The sequence below is a fragment of the Corythoichthys intestinalis genome, chromosome 17, assembly GCF_030265065.1.
Source record: "Corythoichthys intestinalis isolate RoL2023-P3 chromosome 17, ASM3026506v1, whole genome shotgun sequence".
NCBI classification, from domain to species: domain Eukaryota; kingdom Metazoa; phylum Chordata; class Actinopteri; order Syngnathiformes; family Syngnathidae; genus Corythoichthys; species Corythoichthys intestinalis.
The window spans coordinates 36,698,402-36,714,744 of NC_080411.1; the positions used below are offsets into that span (position 1 = coordinate 36,698,402).

The following is a 16,343-nucleotide window of genomic DNA, read 5'->3' on the forward strand; positions in this document are numbered from 1 at the left end:
GTACTTTTAATGTTTCGTGCATTAGTTACAATAATTCTATAAAAAGCCTCTCAGGTTTAAATAAACGACTATTTCAGTATCAAGTTAACATTTTAAAACAGTAAAATACTCAAGTCCCCATTCTGTATCAGCAGCTTTAAACTACATTCAATTAATTTAATTTTGCGAATAAACTGTTAAAGTTGTTAAAATTGCTCCTGTTATTCCATTATTTCCCTTCTGTCTACTTTTGACATGTGAAAGTTTTAAAACTGTTTTGAAGATAGATTCAAGTCAAGATTTTGCCGATTTAGGAGTATTTTAGATAAAAAGTTAATTAGGTTCGCTTGGAAGGTTCACTACAACAGTTTACAAGGGAAGTCTCCTGCTTTAAGATGGCGGCTGTTTACTAACGCACATAGTTTTCAATGCATGTGTTTCTAATGGCGTCGAGTCTGTCATTTTGCATCTAGTTCTATATACATATTATATCTATTAGACAAGCATGATGTTTACTCTCGGGACGCAGTGCCGTCTGTTTCTCATTGCGTCCCGAAGACCGCGCTGTGTATTAGTTCCGCTTTACTTGACATATTTCAATAATCGGAATTTGGATGTTTGTGAATTGTTCTCGAATCTTCCACGGCTGAATCGCTGAAGGATGTAATGACGTCTGGGCATGTTGTACCGTGGTTCTAATGCTGCGTTCCAGAAAAGCGGGATGTAGGACTTTTCCGACCTCCGACTAGGAAAATATCATTGGAACGCCACTCGAACTGGGAGGTCCAAGTCGCGAAGTCGGAGAAAAAATAACTACCCCGACTTCCAAGTTGTTTCAATCTGACGTCACTGGACAAAATGGCGCTCAAGAAAACGTATTGAATGATAACACAATAATGAAGTAAATCAAGTTTATTTGAGACGCCATGTATTTTTCTCATACAGTGAATTATCTTTGTTGTGCTATGTTTTTATATTGACGATCAGCAAAGGATGTAACTAAAAAAAAAGGCAGTTTACAGTGTGGGCAATAACGCAGCCGTCGTTTTTCCTCTACTATTTGATCGCTTATAGGAAGGCAGGTTTGCTGGAGGTCAAAATGTCTTAGGATGGCCAAAATAAAACACACCTCTTCGCGATCAGCCATCTTTGTTGTTTACATTTGCTTGGAACGCTTTGAGGTCGGAACTGGTACCATCCGAGTAGGATAAATCAGACTTCCCACTTCTCTGGAATGCAGCATAAAAGTGTTGGATGGTGCGTCTTTACTCACGAGAGATAATGGCTCGTCATCCAGAATGAATTCTTCGGCAATGACTCTTGTTATTCCCTGGGCTTTGGGACTGTCGAGTGCCAGTTTGTCATGCATGTTTGTGGCATATGTTGCACTTTGCCTCTTTGTCTTTGTCGTCCTTTAAGGTGAAACAATCCCACACAGCTGACATTTTTACCGATAGTCTCTCGGTAAATTGGGAGACGGTAGTGTGTTGAAGGAGTGCCGTAAAATGCGGACCGCATTTTAGGGAAACCAAAGCAAAAACTGGAACGGATCATGTATATCGGTGCGCTGGAAAACACGGACCGAACTTTCAAAAAAACTGGATCGGAAGTCTGGATCGGAATTTTTCCGTGTCGGCCGATCCGATACCGATGCGCATTTTTTTGCCCATATCGGCGTCCGATCCGATCCAAATATCGGATCAGAACATCTCTAAAATGCACAACTAATAATAATTTAGTTCATGTTTGGTCAGGTTTCAGGTGAGCTAAACATTGAGATAACCGCATCTGATAAATGAAGTTAGACACTGCTTACCTTTTTGAGTTTCAAACCTTGGTTGCTGCTTTGCTAATTCATAATTTCATATGTAATAATTTTTGATTGTCCGTCAGTGATACTGAAGAAAGTCTACTTTTTGCTTCCAGGACTTTCAGTTCCGTCAGATGAAGAAAGCCAAAGTTTTCGAGCCTTCGGGCGAAATGCCAAGAGAACGCTCCAGCTTGCTCGTGGTCTCCAACAAGTTCGGCCTGACCTTTGCTGGCTCGGGTGCGGTGTTTAAGGTGTACCGCACGCAAGACATCTTCGCCGCTGACAAACAGGATGGCACCTCCAACACAATAGGTATGGTTTGATTTAAGTAAGGTAACAGCAGCCACATTCACAATATTCGGGTTAAGGTCCATTTTCAGACATTCGGAATAATCTTGACGTGCGTGAGCCGTACTGGGTTGTAATTCAATTGACATGTTGCTTTTGCTAGGAAATGTTATAACTCACAGACATGATGATTATTTTCACATTCTGCAGAACCCCGCAAACTTATAGGATTTCAAAAACAAATGAAAAAGGACAATGATGGTCATATTTAGGTGTTAAGTAAGAAACACAAATAGAAGAAGTAAACAATTTGGCATCATTTTTTTGATCAAATTCAATGCACATTGTGACATACCACTAGAGGGCGGTATAATCCGTGTTCAGTTTGGATCCTCAACCACAATGTAGACTGTGTTTGAAAATGAATGTAGTTCATTTAGTGTATGCTCTGTCTTTATGTGTTGCTGCACCACTTGTATTCAAATATGGTATCAGTTGTGAACAGTTTTATCTTTGTTTGGTTGTAGTCGATGGAATCGCAGCACTGGTGGAAGCGAAGGTGGACTCGGCGCTGCACAACTTGGCTCTCAGCAGCGACGAGCTTACTTTGTCGGTATGCTCCGTATCAGAGGAGGCCACACTGTCTGTCAGGTTCTACGACGTTCGCACCTTCATTAACGAGGTAACTACGTGCATTGTGAGACTGAATATAAAGTTTAGATGCAAGCTGGCTTAGTCGTGAATTTTAGAGCGGCTCGGTGCATGATTTTGTGTGGTCTGTTAAAAAAAAAATAATGTGCAGACTTCATGTTTTTGCTAAAGTAAAATTCATTTAAAAAAAATAGATAATGAATTCCCTGTTAATTAAGAATAGATAAATATAGCATGGAAATGAAAAAATTAGGGCTGTCAAAATTATCGCGTTAAAGGGCGTTAATTAATTTGTAAATTAATCACGTTAAAATATTTGACGCAATTAACGCATGCACTGAATGAGCCGCTCTCGCATTGCCTCAAACAGATTTCACTGACGCCGTTTATGGACATTAAGAGTGAAGAGAATGCCACCGGCCGCTTGGGGACAGCGCAGCGCCGTTCCATACTAATGTTATTCCTTCTAATAGTGGGAGAATTAGTAGTTGTGAGACGTTTATGCTGTTGCTTTGTGCTCCACACATATTTCGGTTTGCTTTCTTTTAGTGGCAATTATGTGTCTCTTGTTGTATTTTGGGTAAGATATGCACAGAGATATATCTGTTATAAAGGCGAGTGGACACACGCGTTCTTTGGGCTGCGCCGTTTATTGGCATAAGCTTCTGCAACTCCTTCACAACAAACAGAAGTATCATTTAGTGAAAGCACAGCAAAAATAATATTGCTATCTCTCAAAATAAATAATGTTCACAAAAAGAAAAGCACTTCAGTCTAGTAATGAGGCCCTATTCTCACACAGCTAAACAACAATGCAAAGTGAACTGGCATTACTCAGAGTTTGGTCACTCAATTCTTATAATTATTTTTATTCTTATTATTATTATATTAACTCTACTTTTGATTGAAAATTGTACAAATTTTATTAAAACGAAAATATGAAGAGGGGTTTTAATATAAAATTACTATAACTTGTAACTATAACATTTATCTTTTATGAACTACAAGTCCTACTATCTGTGGATCACTTAAACAGAAAGAATGTTAATCATGGATTTATTGTTATAATAAACAAGTACAGCACTTATGTAAAGTATGTTGTATGTATATATCCGTCTTGTGTCTTATCTTTCCATTCCAACAATAATTTACAGAAAAATAAGGATAATTTACAGAAAAATTTAGAGATGGTTTGAATTGCAATTAATTGCGATTAATAACGATTAATTAATTTTTAAGCTGTAATTAACTCGATTAAAAATTTTAATCTTTTGACAGCCCTAGAAAAAATACTCAAAAATGGAGTAAATGTGTTCTTTTTTTTACTCAATAAAACCAAAATTTAAGTATGAATTTAAAAAAAGACCATGTTTACTGTTTGCCGCCTTTAAAAAAAAAAAGTACAAATCAATGAAAATTCATTCATTCAATTTAAAATTTATAAAAATATATATACAGTGAGGGAAATAAGTATTTCAACACCCTGCGATTTTGCAAGTTCTCCCACTTTTAGACATGTCGCCGCAGACATGTCCGGTGTTAACCCTTAAAAGTTGGAGGACGCGCCCGCGCCCTCTGCGCATGTCATCTTTGAAGCCTCTTCACGTTCTATATACTGCCGAGGCCGTGCGAGGATCTACCGAACGAGAGGGAGGGCGGCGAGTAGCCGGTTTGATTGAGCGAGCGACTTTGTGAATGAATCAAAAACTACATTTAGCGAAAGCGTTTACGCTTTTTCATCAACTCGAGGAAGAGGATGGACCAAATTTGTCATTGTCTTTTTCGGATGAGCCGCGAGTGAAAAGAGTGACTGATTTGAACACGTAGGCGACGCCATCAACGAGCAGAGGTAAGACAACTTACTTTACTTTTGTTGCTGTAAAACAAAATTATCTTTGATGCTATATAAGTGTATGTGTGTTTGTATATGTAATAAATGTGCATATTAGGGCAGGCATTTAGTTTGTATTCTTTATGAAGATTAGGGATTTAGCAGATGTTCAGTTATTTTTTCTTTTTCTTTTTTTCAATTATTATTTATATCTGCATATTTTCTGTTATTTTCATGAACACTTACACTTTTTTCATGTACTGTACATGCGTAGTGATAATGATCTACACCCACTGCCCCACTGGAAAGAAGAGAAGGGGTCTTCAGCATGTAAAGAGGGAGGAAATGTCAGCGCACGAGATGCTGGAGAAGTCAGCGAGGCAGAATTTGATCACCACTGGCTCAGCCTTCTTTTTTTTTTTTTTTTTTTTTTTTTTTTTAAATCCTCAATTTGCATATATAAATGTGTGTTCAAGAAGCTTGAATGTGTGCTCATAGTTTTCATTTAGGTGATCGGTGCAATACCTAAACTCACAAAGAGATGTCCTTTTAACCCTTTTGAGTTAGATTGTACAGTAGGGCAAATAAGTATTTAGTCAACCACCAATTGTGCAAGTTTGCCTACTTGAAAAGATTAGAGAGGCCTGTAATTGTCAACATGGGTAAACTTCAACCATGAAAGACAGAATGTGGGGGAAAAAACAGAAAAGCACATTGTTTGATTTTTAAAGAATTTATTTCCAAATTAGAATGGAAAATAAGTATTTGGTCATCTACAAACAAGCAAGATTTCTGGCTGTCAAAGAGGTGTAACTTCTTCTAACGAGGTCTAACGATAACTTCTTCTAACGAGATCTAACGAGGCTCCACTCGTTACCTGTATTAATGGCACCTGTTTTAACTCATTATCGGTATAAAAGACACCTGTCCACAAACTCAGTCACACTCCAAACTCCACTATGGCCAAGACCAAAGAGCTGTCAAAGGACACCAGAGACATAATTGTAGACCTGCACCAGGCTGGAAAGACTGAATCTGCAATAGGTAAAACGCTTGGTATAAAGAAATCAGATGTGGGAGCAATTATTAGAAAATGTAAGACATACAAGACCACTGATACTGGGAGAATGTGTTATGGTCAGATAAAACCAAAATAGAACTTTTTGGTAGAAACACAGGTTCTCGTGTCTGGAGGAGAACGAATATTGAATTGCATCCAAAGAACACCATGCCCACTGTGAAGCATGGGGTGGAAACATCATGCTATTGGGGTGTTTTTCTGCAAAGGGACCAGGACGACTGTGTAAAGGAAAGAATTAATGGGGCCATGTATCGAGAGATTTTGAGTGAAAATCTCCTTCCATCAGCAAGGGCATTGAAAACGAGACGTGGCTGGGTCTTTCAGCATGACAATGATCCCAAACACACAGCCAGGACAACACAGGAGTGGCTTCGTAAGATTTCAAGGTCCTGGAGTGGCCTAGCCAGTTTTCAGATCTCGACCCTATAGAAAATTTGTGTAGGGAGTTGAAAGTCAGTGTTGCCCAATGACAGCCCCAACACATCACTACCCTAGATGAGATCTGCATGGAGGAATGGGCCAAAATACAGTGTGTAAAAAGCTTGTGAGGAGTTACAGAAAACGTTTGGCCTCCGTTATTGCCAACAAAGGGTACATAACAGAGTATTGAGATGAACTTTTGGCATTGACCAAATACTTATTTTCCACCATGATTTGCAAATAAATTCTTTAAAAATCAAACAATGTGATTTTCTGTCTGTCTCTCATGGTAGAGGTTTACCCATGTTGACAATTACAGGCCTCTCTAATATTTTCAAGTGGCAGAACTTGCACAATTGGTGGTTGACTACTTATTTGCCCCAGTGTATATATATATATATATATATATATTTTTTTTTTTTTTTCACTGTTTTGCATTGTGCTGTTCCTAACCTGTTTTGACCAGAGCGTGCATACAGTAAAGGCCAAAAACCCCTGTGACTATACCTGCAATGTTGAATTATCAAATATAGACCTATGTATTCAATATTTTGGGGGTTTGATGTTCATCCTAACATGTTGAATAAATATTATCAAGGTTCAAAACGGTTTGTCACGCATGTTTGGTTGTCAATAGGACGTCAATATTACAAAATTTGACAAAACAATTTGGATTTTTTTGTCTTTTTGGGCCCAAAATATTGATTAATAATTGGTCAGTGAAGAAAACAAGAGTTTGGACATGAAGTTAAAGTTGTCCTGAGAAAAAGGAACCAAACCAGGCCATTGTGAACAACTGTTTCAGACAAACTAGGCCCAGACATTAAAGGGTAAAGGTCAAAGCTAAACGACACATGCTTCGGCATATTTCCTCGTCTTTGATCTTCATATCTCCAGTGCTCCTTGCTGTGTGCTCTTGTTTGGTTAAAAAATACTGCACACAGTCTGAAAATGAGAGTGCCACTGCCACCCACTGAGTGGATGTGCAATTAGGGCTAGGCGATATGGCCTTAAGTACGTATCACGATAAATTGAGCAGATTTACCTCGATAACGATAAATGACAATAAATTCACCCAAGCGAACTGTTAATTTTTGGAAATTTGAAATTTGAAGCAATGCATGGAATACAAATTAACCGTTTCTCATTAAATATATTTAACCAGCTTCCAATTTAAAAATTGCAAATGCAGTCTAAAGATTTTAAAAATCTTGTAAACAATAAGAATTCTAGTCTGAAAATTTATAACAGCTTGTATGACTTGAAAAATGTACAACATTATAAAAATCAACATGACGACAGTGCTAACATGTTATTCTAACCCAAATGACTTGCAGATTTAACAGTAAACTTCAGACAACTTATTGGTAATGGCTGCTGTGAAATAATTATTCAAAACAAGTGTTTACGTCAAGGTTTCAGTTTTGTTTTTGTTTTTTTCCCGAAACATTTTTTAATACACGCACCCCCCTACACAGACACAACCAGATTAAAGCTGTATTGCTCTGATGCCAATTAAACATTTAAGGTTTTATGATGGCAGAATAAAGCAAACACATACAGAAAAATAGCTGTGGCCGTTAAACTGTCGTATTAAATATAGGCTTCACTATTGGATTGCACTTTATGCTGAGTGCTTTACCATCATGAAACCTTTCAGAGAAATCACACAGATGCCAAATAACTCGACATGATGATTGCTACATGAAGTCCATTCCCAGTCCACTCATTAATTTCAGCCGTTTCGACAAGGTTAGAGCCGCTATCCGACTCTTTGACGTTCATTTGTAGCCGCTAGCGTTAGCCTGTGGCTTGGCTACCAGAACAAAGCACTGAAAGCATCCTCCCCTGATATCGTGAGAACCAGGGAGGACAGCGGGTGAAAGTCCCGACTCCATCCCGTTTACTTGTGGCGTTAGCTGCTAGCGTTAGCCTACCGGGCTTCTGTTTGTTTGGCTTCCTGAAAACCACGTGACTCCATACGTAAGCACACTGTCTGCTTTCTTAAAGGGGAATGAACATAGCCGAACAACACAGCGTCAAAGCGGGATGAAAAGACTATATTTTCATGTTTTATTAAATTACCGAATTTACCGACATGGTCAAAATTACGTATTCATTGTGAAAAATTTCGGTGACGGTAAATTTTCGGTTTACCGCCCTGCTCTATGTGCAATTACACTTTATTCTAGTACGGCAAAAAAGTATGTTACCCAAGGTCACATGCATTGCTCTCCGCCCCACGATGTGAGAAGTACAGGTGTAGGCGCACTATCCTATTCCCCTCACTATCCACTCGTGGGGGCCTGCGCTCGTCAGTGACGTTCCTTATTCTCGCTATATGATTATACAACTTTAACATCTGTTATAATACGCTCTGTGTGTAGTATCATCCATCGATTTTCCTTTTTTAATGGGCACTTTTAAGCGAACGCAAGAAGTAACAACGGGAACATTTTTAAACAGGCATTTCACGGGAGCGCATTTCGACTCTTCGGCCAATCATATAGCGAGAGTGAGTGGATAGTGAGGGGAAGAGGATAGTGAACCTACACCGGTCAAAATGGCATATTGACAATCAAAATAGATGACGATTCATTTGCTAATCCAGTATCTAGTCATGGCAGCCCTAGTTTACCTGGCATTGACTGTACTAGATGTCCAAAAAATGGATAAGATGTCCCGTGCTGTTAATGGCAGCCAATGATTTAAATATTCATTTGGGTTGGCCAACGTAATGATCCTCCTAAGGAAACGGTAAATATTTCCACAACCGAATACCCACCAGGTGTCAATTTTGTGATCTTTCCAGGCAAGACCGCAGAAGTTACCTTTTGCCTTGTGGCAGCCAAACGTGCCACCAGAAACACTTGTGCTGGACCTCAAGTGGAATCCCGCTCAGGCGTCCATATTGGCCGTGTGCCTGTCTGATGGCAGAATGTCAATCTTGGACGTCGTTGATGACGTCAAAGTACAGGCCGAACTCCCTCCCTCCAGCGGCGTCACGTGCGGTAAGTGAGACATCTTTCATTTTGCCGTTTTTTATTTTTATTTATTTTTCATGAGCCCATTGTGTCATTTCCTAGTTTGCTGGAGCCCTAAAGGAAAACAGGTCGCTGTGGGGAAAATGAATGGCACCGTCAGCCAGTATACCCCTGTAAGTCTAAATACGGACGTAAAAATGACACCTTTCTTGCTAACTGACTTTCTGGTTGGTTGAATAAAAGGCACTAGAGGAGAAGAAAGTGATCGCCTGTCCTCACTTTTATACCTCTGACGACCCAGTCAAAGGTAACATTTTTATATATACATGAGACTTTTATGTATGTCATTTCAAAGCATCGCATCACATCTTCTTTGTTCTTGTCGTAGTTCTCGATGTGTTGTGGTTGAAGACGTTTTCCTTTGCTGTGGTCTACGCTGCTGCCGATGGCTCGCCAGAGACCCCGCCTGAGCTTGTGTTGATCACCATTCCTGTGAGTTTTCTCTTTAACTCATCGAGTAATAGACCGCCACCGCAGGATGTGCGATTATTATTCTTATTTTTTGAACACATAAACTTTTGGTTTGCTTCATAAAGGCAGCAAGTGTGCAGAGACATGGCTTCCTGTATCCCTTTTATATTCAGCAATCTCCATTCACAGATAAACCAAGTTAGCCTGGATTAAACAGTATTAAATGAATACAATCATATAATGTGAGGGTTGCAATTTTTTACACTTTCAGTTTTTAAAAAATACATTTAAATTGAAGAACCTTAAATCTTTAATGCAACAATAAAAAAAATGTAGGAACGAAGATAACATTTTTATAATGAAGAATATGATAAATTGCTAAAAGAATATATAAAAAGGCAGCAAGTGTGCAGAGACATGGCTTCCTGTATCCCTTTTATATTCAGCAATCTCCATTCACAGATAAACCAAGTTAGCCTGGATTAAACAGTATTAAATGAATACAATCATATAATGTGAGGGTTGCAATTTTTTACACTTTCAGTTTTTAAAAAATACATTTAAATTGAAGAACCTTAAATCTTTAATGCAACAATAAAAAAAATGTAGGAACGAAGATAACATTTTTATAATGAAGAATATGATAAATTGCTAAAAGAATATACAGTGCCCTCCATAATTATTGGCACCCCTGGTTAAGATGTGTTTTTTAGCTTCTAATAATTTTTTTAAAATTCAAATAATATGGGACCTTAATGGAAAAAAAGAGAAAGATCCAACCTTCAATGCAAGTGCATTTATTCAGTGGGGGAAAAATCCCACATAAAGAAATAATTATTTGACATCAAATAATGTGTGTCACAATTATTAGCACCCCTGGTGTTAATACTTTGTACAACCCCCTTTTGCCAACAAAACAGCACCTAATCTTCTCCTGTAATGTTTCACAAGCTTGATTTTGTGTCTGGTGAACCATTTCTGTGTAGATTTGGCCATATGTTTAGGGTCATTGTCTTGCTGAAAGACCCAGTGACGACCCATCTTCAGCTTTCAGGCAGAGGGCAACAGATTTTGATTTAAAATGTCCTGGTATTTCAAAGCATTCATGATGCCATGCACCCTAACAAGGTTCCCAAGGCCTTTGGAAGTAAAACAGCCCCACAGCATCACTGACCCACCCCCATACTTCACAGTGGGTATGAGGTGCTTTTCAGCATGCGCATCTTTCGTGGCACGCCAGACCCACTTGAGCTTTTTGGCAACAAACACTCTAAGTGCCAGGGGTGCCAATAATTATGGAGGGCGCTGTAAATAAATAAATTTTTGTCAAGACGAAAATGCGACAGTTTCTGTCATGTTAACAATGCGAGACATTTTCAAATTGTGCGTGAAGTATGTCAGCTTGCATCGTAGCAGTGTTTGGCTTGTGTCACTCATGTGAGATGTGCTGCGCCTCTCCCTCACTCACCGGAGTTTAGGATGTGTTTCAAGCTAGGCTGCTCTCTATCTTGCTTGTTTGGAAACACATTGTAAGATTTGTTTTCTTACCTTGGCAACAGAGAATATGCAATGTTGCTTTAGCCTTTAAAGGTCTATGCTGAGTGAGCACACACTAAGTGTAACTTGTTGCATTAGCATAGCATTCACGCTAGCTTTAGCATCAACTTTAGCGTCGTGCTCAATGCTTGGACAAATTTTATTAACAGTTAGTGACTTCTGGGTGGGTTTAATTGAAAACTACTTTTCCTGCTGTGTGTGTATTATAACGAAGTTGGCGTTGTCCTTGTAGACGCTACAATATGTATGTTCGAAATTGTTGGAAGCCTTAGTTTTTTTGGACTGAAACGTTTGAATTTTACAGACGAAAACATTTTGAGTAACTGTCGACTAAAACTAAATGAAATTTGCAGGAGATTTCGTCGACTAAAACTACCTGAAGACTAACAAATTTCAAAGTGGTTAAAGTATGACTAATAGAGGTGGGAATCTTTGGGCACCTAACGATTCGATTACGATTCAGAGGCTCCGATATGATTATAAATTGATTATTGATGCACCACAACCCCCCACCCCCCGGGCTTTTAATTTCTTGTACACTAGTTCCAAAATTGTTCAAAAATCCTCTCAGGCTAAACAAACTACTATTTCAGTATCAAGTTAACCGTTAAAAAACGTAAATAAAATACTAAAGTCCCCATTCTGTATCGGCAGCTGTAAACTACATTCAATTAATTTATTTTTGTGAATCAACCGTTAAAGTTGTTAAAATTGCTCCCGTTATTCCATAATTTCCCTTCTGTCTATTTTTAAGTGAAAGTTTTAAAACTGTTTCATTATTTAAAGATATTCAAGTCAAGATTTTGGCGATGTTTTTTTAGATAAAAAGTAATTAGGTTCGCTACAACAGAGCCTTCCAGAAAGGTCTACTGCTTTAAGATGGGGCCTGTTTACTAGTAGAGCTGGGAATCTTTGGGCACCTAACGATTCGATTACGATTACGATTCAGATGGTCCGATTCGATTCTAAAACGATTATTGATGCACCCCCCCCTTTTTTTTTTTTTTTTTTTTTTTTTTTTTTAATATTTTGTACATTTGTTCCAAAATTGTTCAAAAATACTCTCAGGCTAAACCAAACTACTATTTCAGTATCAAGTTAACATATAGCAGTAAACAAATATACAAAAATAACAGTAAATAAAAAACTCCAGTCCCCATTCTGTATCAGCAGCTTTAAACTACATTCAATTAATTTAATGTTGTGAATCAACCGTGAAAGTTGTTAAAATTGCTCCCGTTAATCCATAATTTCCCTTTTGTCAACTTTCGACATGTGAAAGTTTTAAAACTATTTTAAAGATAGATTCAAGTCAATATTTTACCGATTTAGGAGTATTTTAGATAAAAAGTTAATTAGGTTTGCTTGGAAGGTTCGCTACAACAGCCTTGCAGAGAAGTGTACTGCTTTAAGATGGCGGCCGTTTACTACGTCTGCATCTAGCTTTTTGTAGATGTGCTGCAAACACTACCGCTACCGTAGTGCATCTAGTCTTATATAAATGATATCTACCGTAACATTATGTGGATGACGTACTTTTGTAGCAGCTTCAGGTAAGTTGTTGTGTTTTTTTATCTCGTGGCATGAGTTGAGCTAGAGCCATGAGTTGAGCATTGGCATTACCCGAGGGGCCGGGTAATGAGAAGCATGATGTTTAGCTACTCTCGCTCCGTTGCTCATTGACCGCGCGGCGCACTGAGTGTGTTGTACTTCCGCTTTACTTGGCATATTTCAATAATCGGAATTTGGATGTTTGTGAATCGTTCTCGAATCTTCCACGGCCGAATCGCGAATAATCTAAGAATCGGAAATTTTGCACACCTCTATTTACTAGTGCGGGAAAGTTTCGCATCTAGTTCTTGGTATATGATCTAACACGGCCGTCGGCTGTCATTTCACATCTAGTTGTAGATATATGTGATATCTACCATAGCCGTATGTTGCCGTATGTTTGTAGCAACTGGGCGCGGTTTGTAGTGGCTGACGGTTACAGTCAGGTATTATTGTTTTTTTTGTAATCTAGCGACATGAGTTGAGCATGATATTTACTCTCGGTCCGTTCCTCATTGCCTCCTGAAGACAGTGCTGACTGTGTTTTGTTTCCGCTTTACCTGGTATAATTCAATAATCGCAATTTGGATGTTTGTGAATCGTTCTCGAATCTGCCACGGCAGAATCGCGAATTATCTAAGAATTTGAAATTTCGCACACCTCTAATGACTGAGACTAAAAAGTATTTTTGGCCAAAAGGCTGACAAAAATTCAAAGGGCAGACAGGGAAGAATTTTTATTTTTTTAATGATATATTATGTACCATGGCTGCAGGTATCGATTATTAAAGTGATTGATTAATCAGTTCGCTAGTTCGAATAATCCAGTAATCAGATTAGAAACATTTAATGTGTTGCAGAATCAATTTTAGGAGATAAAACAAAGGAAAACAAAGGCTTGCGAAGATTGCACTTTAAAAAGGTCATTAAAATGCGAATACAAATAGAATTCATGAGTGTTTCTTCAAATTTTGCAGAATTGCACTTTCATTTCACAACAGCAATAAATGCATTTTACAATAAATTAAAATACCTATCTTAAAAATGAATAAATGAGGATCAAGGCAACAAAAGAACAATTGGCCAACTTGCATAGCAGAAGTCCGCTAGCTTAAATGCTATAAAATGCTAATTTTTTTTTTTTAGCAGTGCTCTTAACTCATTCACTCCTAGCCATTTTCACCAGAGTAAGGCCCTTCGCTCCCGGCCGTTTTTCTGGATTTTGACTGATTTTGCAAGGCCCACAGAAAATTCTGTTCTATTGCTATAAAACATGGAACCCACCAAAAGAAAGATTACTCTCTCCTTTCAGCAGAAAAAAAGTATGATCATATCTTTTTCCATTCTTTAGAAATTAGCATTAGAAAATAGCTTAGTTTGAGCTACTTTCCAATTTCTGATGAAAAAAAACGGCGATAATGAGCTTTTTGTAAACGCATAACATAACTTTGACTTTAACACAGCTATTTTTTGCATTAGTTACATCCCAAACATCTGAATAATGTTTTCCTTTTACAAAATATCATAATGGACAAGACAAATAGAGCTTTTGATAGCAAAGTAACAATTTGTGTACACATGACTACTGACAGATGACGCCTGTTGTCGCCGAGATGACGCCGTGGTCGCCGCGTCTGCTGTGTAAACTTTTCCCTCATCGTTGTCTGTCTCACAAAGATGGATTATTTTTTAATCTCTGCGGGGTCTGCTTGGCGAGCCCGCCACACGGTGGTCTCAGTCATTTTGCTCCGTCGTCCAGCGCCTGGCATTCCAGGCGTCCTCTCGGTTGTTTTGTTCGGTCGTCCGCCAACTGGCATACTGCCGCCAGCGCTCCGACCGTTCTGCCTGGCCGTTCATTGCTGTTGAATCGGGTTACCGGTCTTTACAAAATGCACTACTGCCCTCCAGTGGCCAGTTTTATTGCTTTAAAATGGGTTTGGAGTAGGGCTGTCCCAAACGACTAATTTTCTCCCGATTAATCAGCCGACTATTTTTACGATTAGTCGACTAATCTTTTAATTTTTTATTATTATTATTATTATTTTTTTTTTTTACTAATTTAGCAAAGAAATTTTTGTTGACGCTTATCAAGCTATAGATTCTTCTTGAAAAAAAAAAAACGCAAAAGATGTATAAATACTTTTTGGGGACAATGAAGCATTTAAAAATAGAACGTATTTATACGTTTCTGGGAGCAAATGAGTTAACAAATCATCCAAACACATACCCCCACAGAAAAAAAAAATAGCTAAATATACCTCTACAATAAATGAACGAATGCATAAACAATCATATTTGCTCAAACAAAAAAATTACAACCTTATGTTGGTCTTAACAGGGTGCAGCTAGATCATGCGTTGTTCGATGAGTTGTGTCATATTCCCTGTTGCCACTAGAGGGCAGTGTATCCACTCAAATTGTACATACAGTATCTTAAAAACAAACCATTACAACACCACTCTTAATTAAACGAATCCTTGTAGAAGCAAAATTTGATTCAGTTTTTTTCTAATGAAATTACTCGAGTTAATTGATTAATCGTTGCAGCACTATGATGTACCATCTTAAAAGACTGTGATCCATAGTTATTTTTATGCATTCTTGTCTTGTTGAACAAACTATTTTTTTGTTTTAATCCTCTTAGCATTGCTGTTTTGAAAGAAAAAACGTCCTGCAATGGCACTTTATGGTCTGTAACTCTTCTCATATTTGGCTAGAGATTTTTTGTTTGTTTGTTTTGTTTCTTATGTAAATCTGATTGAATGCATTTTTTAAGTGTTAAAAATATTAGTGTCTGTGTCTACTTGATTCAGTCATTCACTAGGATCTGTTAAAATTAAAAATGTGTTATTTGGGGACAAATAGTATCATGCGATTAAAGTGCAATTAAGATTAAGTCATGACAATATTGCTAATTAATTAGAACAATTACTTTGTGTCCCACCGCTTGTAAAAATGAACTTAACATGCATTTGGTAAGTAAGGATATTTATAGTAAAACTAATTAAATCTTGAGTCTCCTTTTAAAAATATCCGCTCTCTGCAGCTGTCCCATCGACAAGAAATGCTTTGAACAATTTATCACTTTGCGATCCTATGAAAACTGGCGCAATCGGTACGATTTCTGATCACGTGATCGGATTGGGTACATCCCTAGAAGATATGATACCATTTGGTAGCATGATAAAAAAATCTTGGCTGCCTGAATGGGGAGCAAAATGTAATGTATTTTATTCTTCACACAGAAAAAGGATGATAAATCAGAAACAAAGTACCTGAACTTCAGTGACACTGTGTATGGCTGCTGCACGGAGCGACAGCACCACTACTTCCTCAGCCACATAGAAGACTGGTGAGGGTGATCAGAACATACCCAAGTATTGAACAGGTGGAATTCTGCTATTTTACAATGTTGACTTGACGCAGGAACATTCTTCTAGCTGCTTCTGCAGCCTCCATCGAAGTCAGTATCATTTCCAGACAAGATGATAAGGTGCTTCTTAAATTACCTGTTTTGCAGTCATGTGCAGCCATGATGAGTTTGCATGTTTTTCTTTTTTTAATTTAAGATTTGGGAACTGTGGATGCTGGAGGATGCTAGCAGGGCTGAGCTTCCTGTGTCTGAGACTAGTGAAGACACGCTACCCCTCGGCTTAGCGATCGACTATACCAGCCAGCAGGAAATCCGCATCAGTAAGTGCTTTCAGCTACCTGACTGGCT

At 38.2% G+C, this 16,343-nt stretch overlaps 1 protein-coding gene across 3 annotated transcripts in view; it reads left to right on the forward strand.

The window, feature by feature from the left end:
* Positions 1-16,343, forward strand: part of nup214 (nucleoporin 214) — a 75,132-nt gene that overhangs the window by 8,138 nt on the left and 50,651 nt on the right. For all 3 annotated transcript variants that reach the window (XM_057818830.1, XM_057818831.1, XM_057818832.1), the window contains exons 2-10: positions 1,906-2,101; positions 2,605-2,759; positions 8,873-9,071; positions 9,147-9,217; positions 9,288-9,351; positions 9,433-9,536; positions 15,868-15,974; positions 16,049-16,115; positions 16,192-16,315. In XM_057818830.1, the coding sequence (XP_057674813.1) occupies positions 1,906-2,101; positions 2,605-2,759; positions 8,873-9,071; positions 9,147-9,217; positions 9,288-9,351; positions 9,433-9,536; positions 15,868-15,974; positions 16,049-16,115; positions 16,192-16,315 (1,087 nt within the window). The remainder of the gene's footprint in view (positions 1-1,905; positions 2,102-2,604; positions 2,760-8,872; positions 9,072-9,146; positions 9,218-9,287; positions 9,352-9,432; positions 9,537-15,867; positions 15,975-16,048; positions 16,116-16,191; positions 16,316-16,343) is intronic.